The following is a 7,404-nucleotide window of genomic DNA, read 5'->3' on the forward strand; positions in this document are numbered from 1 at the left end:
CTCATGGAAAGGCATGCTGCCACGTCGCCAATGCCGCCTGCGCCGCATCCGACTGTGGCACCGCCTGTCGTTGGGCCTCCTCCCGCTGGCCCCGACCTTGATAAAGACCCAGCCTCGTGGCCGTGCTTCCCTGGCTTGCCAGGATCCACTTCCACGGGATTGTTGCATCGACGGATGGTGGAGCTGTGGGGCGGCGGCTAGGGCTAGACCTCGACTAACCGGGGGCAAGAGAAAGATGGCTGGTCAAAGGGGAGGAAGTGGACTGGTCGGGTCCCCATGACACGTGTGGCATTAAAAAGTACACGCATGACGAGTTTCTATGGCTAACGTGCAGGCCCAAACACAAGCATGGGCTTAAAAATGACCAGCGGTGGTGGTTGGGTGGCCGACACGCGGGCTCGAGACGGACACCGAGCGGACGTATAGCGCGTACGTATCATATCCGTGTGGTCTCTAGCATTGGGAGCTAGTGGTGTCTGGCTGGGGGAGGGGGGGGGGGCTAGTGGTGTCTAGCAGTGGGGATGGTGACTGGGCCCTCCCATGGGTGGCGTGGAGGATGAGTGGAGGCTCGACGACGGCTCCCGGCATGTTGGAGTAGTGGTGAGGTTGCCGCGGTGCCCATGAGGCTGGTGGTGACTGTGACTGTGGTTGGCAACATCGACTGGTGGTAAGGATCCCCCTGGTTTCTGACCCCTTGGGTTGCAACTTCAATTGCCCTAGCATGTTACCCCATTAGCTCATTGTCTTATGGACCATATCTCTGATTGGCTTGAGCCTTTGGATGGGCCGTATGACTTGGGCATACCCTCAAGGTATAAACCTGTCAAATTCATGTACATTTTACTGAACTCGTGAACTTCTTTGAAATCGGAAATATTTTGCAAATTCACTAACATTTTTTGTAATCGAGTTTATTTATTTATTTTGAATTCTAGAACAATTTTATAAATTCTTGAAGTATTTTTGAAGTCACAAATGTTTTTTTGATTTCATGAAAATTTTCATAAATTTGAGGGTGTATTTGAATTCACAAACATTTTTCGAAATTACAAACATTTTCTGAATTCATGAACATTTTCTGCATTAGCGAACATGTTTTCTAATTCATGGACACTCTTTGAATTCACGAGTAATTCATTTATGTTTTGGAAGTTTTAAGAGAAGTTTATTTTGTTTTTGTTCGTGAATAATTCCTTTTTTTGTTCTTTTCTTTGATCATGATTTAACTACAGTCAAGCTACACGCAGAAAAATTAGCGACTGCAAAGACAGTCGAACAAAATGAAGAAAAAATAGCAAGCAGAATATGGGCCAGCCAAACTACTAGTGAGACCGGAGAAAGAAGAGGATGCATGGCGCCGTTTTCTTTTTTGAGGGCTAACATGCTTTACTTTATTGATCAATGGTACGAATTACAGAGATAATAGCAGTATCAAAAGGGTTAAAAAACCACACATGACGACCTTCATCTAGATGTAAAGTATGCCTAGCTAGACTATGAGCCTCCTTATTGGAGAGACGTCCTTCATGAATAAAGGAGCAAGAGAGGAAATATATAGCTATATTGTTGATCTCCTTCACAACTGGCGCAGTAATCCCAAGAGTTCCAGTATGAATATCATTGACAACAGAGAGGCAATCCGAGGCCACACAAATATTAGTAATCCTCAAGTCCTTGACCAGAGCAGTGGCTTCCCGGCAAGCAAGAGCTTCTAATGTTGTCGGGTCCGTGAGTCCGTGAAAGACCAACGCCGAAGAGCCAACGTAAGTACCAGGAAGCATGGCGCTGGTTAAAGGCAAAGAAACAAATCGGCTCACACCCACGCTGGTTCCTAGGCTTGGCCCATTTTCATTATTATTATTATTATTACCTTCAAAAACTACTACGGGTGCTGTAATTCGAAATGTCAACTATACTGTTTACTTTCAAAACAAGGTAACCAAAACTACGGGTGCTGTGCTCACCAACCCTTTTGTCTACTTCTTATTCGGTACCTTCATGAATCTGTTCTTTTACGGGTTTTTCCTGGTTTTTACTCCAGTTATTTTTCTTTCTTTGTTCACTTTTCTTTTCTTTTCTTTAACATAGTGAACTTTTCCAAATTTGAAACTTTTATCAAAATCAACGAACTTTTCTCAAATCTGTGTCTTTTTTTTCAAAATCTGGTGACCTTTTTCTGAATTCGCGCACTTTTAAAAATTGATAATTTTTTAGAACTTGTAGTTTAAAAAATACATGAACTGTTTTAAAATTGGTGAACTTTTTTTATCAAAATCAATGAACTTTCTTTAAAGCCGTGAACTTTTTCCAAATTTGTGAACTTTTCTTCAAAATTGATGAAGTATTTCTCAAAATTCATGAATTTGTTTTTCAAATTCATGAAATTTTCTTCAAAACCGATGGACTTTTTTTTCAAAATCGTTCAACTTTTCTCAAATGCATAACTCGTGAACTTTTTTTCAAATCACCAACTTACTCCAAAATTTAGTGAACTTTTTCCGAAGTTCATATACTTTTTTTCAAAATTAATGAACTTTTTTCAAATCGATGAAATTTTCTCAAATTTAGAAGAAAAAAACATTTCTGCGAGCTTTTCCCAATTTCTATAAACCATTCGGGGTTGTTTTCACTAGTTTTAAGATTTCATTTTCAATTTTATTCTTTCGTTTTCATGTAAAGTATTGTGGGTATATAATTGTATATCTTAATAACTAAAGAAAGGGTCAAATAGTACGGTTTCCTCATAGTGGACAGTTATATTAGCACAACCTAGTGGTTATTTGCAAATACTCCCAACCATTGTTTTTCCCTTCCCTAACTTGCTGAGCAGCTTAAAGTGACCACAACACCTTGTCAGTGCCATCTGAACCTGTGAGAGCCCAGAAGCAGCAGATACAACATATAGCCACACATGTCCTTCAGGTTCAAGACCAAATCTATCTGATTCAGGAAAAGGAACAGGAACAAAAGCAGCAGCACATGAACTTAGCTACAGGGATAATGCTAATACATTAACCACCACCGATATTAACCTCATTTAACACTAGTTTCCAGAACACTACCTTTTTACATGCACGGCATAGGAGCTCCTAGAAGAGAGAGAATAACAAGATACTGGCTCTATGACATTAAAGTGGGATGGCTCAACGCTCTTGCGGCCACCACTACCAATATACGCAGGAAACAAAATACAGCCAATACGAGTGCCCCGACCGGCGATCCAGAACCTGTGCCTGCTTCTCCCCGCGGGTCTCTAGGGAGTCATCCGAGTCAGGTCCCACTCGCTGCCATTCATCAGATTCATCCTCCGAGTCGGATGACCCTTGCTGCCATTCATCCGATTCGTCCCCCGAGTCTGATCCCCATTGCCGCCATTCGTCAGATTCATCCTCTGTAAGGCCTGGCTTCTCGCAGTGTTCACATACTAGTGTTTTTTCTTTTTGTTCCAGGCAGACATCTACAAGCACCTTCTGTATGCTCCTTGGCATACAGTTTAGCGGTACAAATTCCAAGATGCTGAAAAGATGGAAAACGTGCAGAAAAGAATAGGTCAGTAAATGGTTCTTCCGATTTTGAAGTAGATACGGATTTTTTTTTTCATTTCAAGTGCTAGTGCCTGTCTAGAGCGCCAAGGGCAACCATGATTTGACGCTTCATGGCTTCAGTTGTTGATGGATCACTCAGAGGTGACTGCTTCAGTAGTTTATAGAAATCGTCCAAAGCTCTAGGGAAACAAGAGGCGTTATATAGTCACACAAACAAAGTGCAGTTCATAAAGTTTCCTCGTATATACACAAACACATACATACCGTAAGCAGGAATCTACAGCCATGGAAGCACCTTCTCCATCACCATTATAGGAAGCATAGTTTACCACCTGCACCAATTTTTTTAAGGATCTAGGTAACTAGACAGTTCATATTTTGGAATACAAATACGCTAGTGATGGCTGTGTCGTATTTCAAGAAACTTCAAAAAAGAATTTGAAGCTCTGGAAGGGAAGATGTGTGCACAGTTTGAAGATAGAAAACGAGACGAAGTTGAGGACACAATGATTTAGCAAAAAGAACACGATGATGGACTCGGAATATGAAAACCAGGACTAACTAAGCCTGCAAGTCACCAAAACAGAACTTACTGCCTTAATATCAAAACACAGAGCTGATGCTGGACACCAGTAAGGTAGTGATTTGCAGTATGCATCGCAAGCTGATCCCTGAGAATCCAACCATTCATCTGCAAAGGACCAACACCAAATAGATGTGAATATTTTGGTCATCACGGTCAATTCACAATATACGCAGAAGCAAACAATTGTTCTGTAACAATTTAGCGGATATGCTTGCTCAACAAAATCTCCAATAATAGTATTATTGACTTGAACAAGAATTTACAGTAATGCTGCAGATTAAACTGAGAAGACATTTGCAGAGGTAGTAAGGAGATTAATTCAGAATCAAAACTCTCAGCATGAACATCTGCACCTGAAGATGTGGTATATTACAACCAAATCAATCCCATAAAAAAGTAGTATTTCAAGGAGTGGACTTATCAATTACCAAGTTCCCTGAACCAGCGTTGAGTCAACAGCACTTGCAGAGCACACTGTGAAGCATTCATCCTGGCAACAGGCAGCCAACAGCAGCAGCAGATATCAACACGATGTCATGCAAATGAAAATTCAAATACAGGTAAAGATAGCAATGCACGAGTTACCTCTTAAAGTATTTGTCCACTGGATTGCCCATCTCAGGCCCTGCAATTTATTTGATAAAGGAAGAGTTACATACAAAAAAATGTGGAAAGAGATGATACAACTTCTCAAGGGGGCATTTTTTTTATGAGGGGGAATCTCAAAGTACTTGTTCTCTGGATATCTTTTACATAATAAATATGTCATGGTAGGCACGAGATAGCATATCATTCAAACGGTACCAAGAAAACAGTGCATAACATAGATAATGAAGTAAATACGTAACATAGACGCAGATCAACATGAACAAGAAATGCAACTTGCCTCTTATCCTGTGCTCGGCTTGAATTTCCTGTTCTTCCAAGATTCCTCCATCACATCCAACGAGTGGTTCTTCAGACTTGTTTCCTAATTGAAAAAAAATGACAGTGACAGTCTGCCAACAAATGCAACTGGGAGAAAATGCAAATTAAAATGTGTTTTTCCTGATTGATTAGAGAAATGGAACAAGTTGGCACATAACAGCTTCGAACCCCATAAGCATGACACTAATTATTGAAGTCATGTCCCAATCATTCCACAGAAATCACGAGTCATCTTGACTCTATGCCAAACTGACATTCTCTGACATGAATCAAAACTTTAAGCATGCATATCTGCACCTGAAGATGTGGTATATTACAACCAAATCAATCCCATAAAAAACTAGTATTTCGAGGAGTGGACTTATCAAAGTAATCGTTCCACAGAAATCAGGAGTCATATTGACTCTATGCCAAACCGACAGTCTCTGCCATGAATGGTTATATTCCAACTTGTTTCCTAATAATTGCCAAAAAAAGAACCAAACTGACAGTCTCCGAAATATGCAATTCGGAGTAAAATGCAAATTTTCCCCTGGTTGATTTGAGGAACAGAACGAGTTGGCTCATCACCACCTCACATCACATAAGCACTATGCCAATAAAAGAAGTAATGTACCAATCATCTCGCAAAGATCCTGAGTCATCTTGACTCTCTCCATTGACAGTATCGGCAGCTGTTTCACCTTGCATACTTGCAACTAACCGCAGCATGAAACATAAACTCATGAAGGTTACTGAACTAGCTGTTGATTTTCAAGTTTGATGAACAGCTAAATATAATGAACACAAACAGTCTAATGTCAATAATGTCAAAACTAGAACATAGTTGTCCTGAGTAAACACTTAACCAACCAAGAGTTCAAAAGATATAATGCTGAGTAAATCATATGACATGAGGTATAAGGGGAAAGAAGGCAGAATAACCAGACCTTGGGTCATGTAGTTGAGGTAACGGGAAGGCACATGGGGAGAACATTGTACTGGGGCAGTACCGTCCGGTCGAAACAGGGGCTAGTCCCTCCACAACCGCACTTTTCATGCCAACGGCGATGACCCAGGCCTTGTCATGTTCCCCACCCACCTTGGCCATGATGTAGAGAAGATCATCGTTGCGCACGCTCAGGGTGGGTACTGGGTAGTAAGAAAACCAGTTTCTTCAGCTCTAGCTTATGGGTCTCATGGTTCCACAGCTCAGGCAACAGAGCAGAATATCTTTGGTCAACCGAGATGTTAGCGACATCAACTCTGGTGTGCTTGCGCCAACTTCCCCAAGAGATGTTTCTGATCCATGTGGTGGCTCTCCAGCCTTTACCCTTTATCATGCAGTCAGGTTCATCGAAGCCTATCTCGACGAATTTGATCAGATCCTCATAGCAGGCGACATCGTGGAAGCATTGCGCCGAGTGACGAGTGAGACGGTAGTAGGGTGCGACGCAAACCCCTGTCGCCGGGAAGGGGACGTATTTCACGACAGGACACTCGTCGAACAGGTCGCAGAGGAGAGTAATGCCGCGTGAGATATCAACCCAGCCCAGTGTGCTTGCTCCGACCACGATCTGCTTGGAGGTCGCATAAGCCCAGCGAGGCCTCCGATAAGCCCAGCGAGGAACATGTCTCTGACGAGAAGACGTGGGCGTCGAACTGCCACTGCCAGGCGTCACCTTGGGCGGTCCAATTGCGATCGAGGAAGGCGACGGCGTAGTGCTCGCCGCCGCGCGGCAAGAGGCCAAGCTGATGGGATTTGACGTCCTCAACGCCGGGGGGGCACCGGGAGGAGTTGCAGTGAGGGCGGCCCCGCAGCGCCGCGGGCCGTGTAGACGAAGTGGTGGGTGGAGATCCGCCTCTCGCTGGGGAAGCTGAATCTGACGCGGAAGAGGACGAAGGCGGCCTCGGCGCAGACGACCTGGGGCTCGCCGGAGAAGTCGCCCTCCTGGAGGCTGGGGCAGTGGACGGAGAAGTAGGAGACGCCCGGCGGGTCGACGAGCCAGAAGGACGCCTCGACGGCTCGGCCCTCGGCCGTGCGGCCCTCGGCGGTGGTCACGTTCCGGAACGCCGAGATGCGCGCCGTCTTGCGGAGTAGGACCCAGTCGGGATAGGCGGAGGAGCGTGGGGAGGCGGCGGCGGCGCCGCCGGCGACGTATGGCCCGGTCAGGGAGGAGGGTGTCACACCTGCACCTGCAAGTGCCACGGTGGACCTGATCAGCCAATAGGGAAAGGAGGGACAAGTCATCGCTAGGCCAGATCATCAGTGGGCCTAGCCGTCGAGTGGTTATATGCCAGCCCCTGCGTTGGTGCGTGAGGCATGCGTATGGTGTGTGGTCACTCTGCTCTCTCACCTGTACTCTG

The 7,404-nt window shown here is 44.5% G+C and overlaps 1 protein-coding gene across 1 annotated transcript; it reads right to left on the reverse strand.

The window, feature by feature from the left end:
• Positions 1-3,125: 3,125 nt before the first annotated feature.
• On the reverse strand, positions 3,126-6,171 carry LOC125542526. Its single transcript, XM_048705593.1, has 8 exons — positions 5,988-6,171; positions 5,018-5,101; positions 4,717-4,756; positions 4,560-4,621; positions 4,139-4,236; positions 3,810-3,877; positions 3,617-3,724; positions 3,126-3,516 (listed from the first exon to the last, which is right to left on the reverse strand). Exons 1-8 carry the CDS (start codon positions 5,995-5,997, stop codon positions 3,165-3,167), a joined length of 822 nt encoding a protein of 273 aa, XP_048561550.1. The 5' UTR covers positions 5,998-6,171; the 3' UTR covers positions 3,126-3,164.
• Between the last annotated feature and the right edge of the window lie 1,233 nt (positions 6,172-7,404).

Source organism: Triticum urartu, chromosome 3 (genome assembly GCF_003073215.2).
Source record: "Triticum urartu cultivar G1812 chromosome 3, Tu2.1, whole genome shotgun sequence".
Classification (NCBI taxonomy): domain Eukaryota; kingdom Viridiplantae; phylum Streptophyta; class Magnoliopsida; order Poales; family Poaceae; genus Triticum; species Triticum urartu.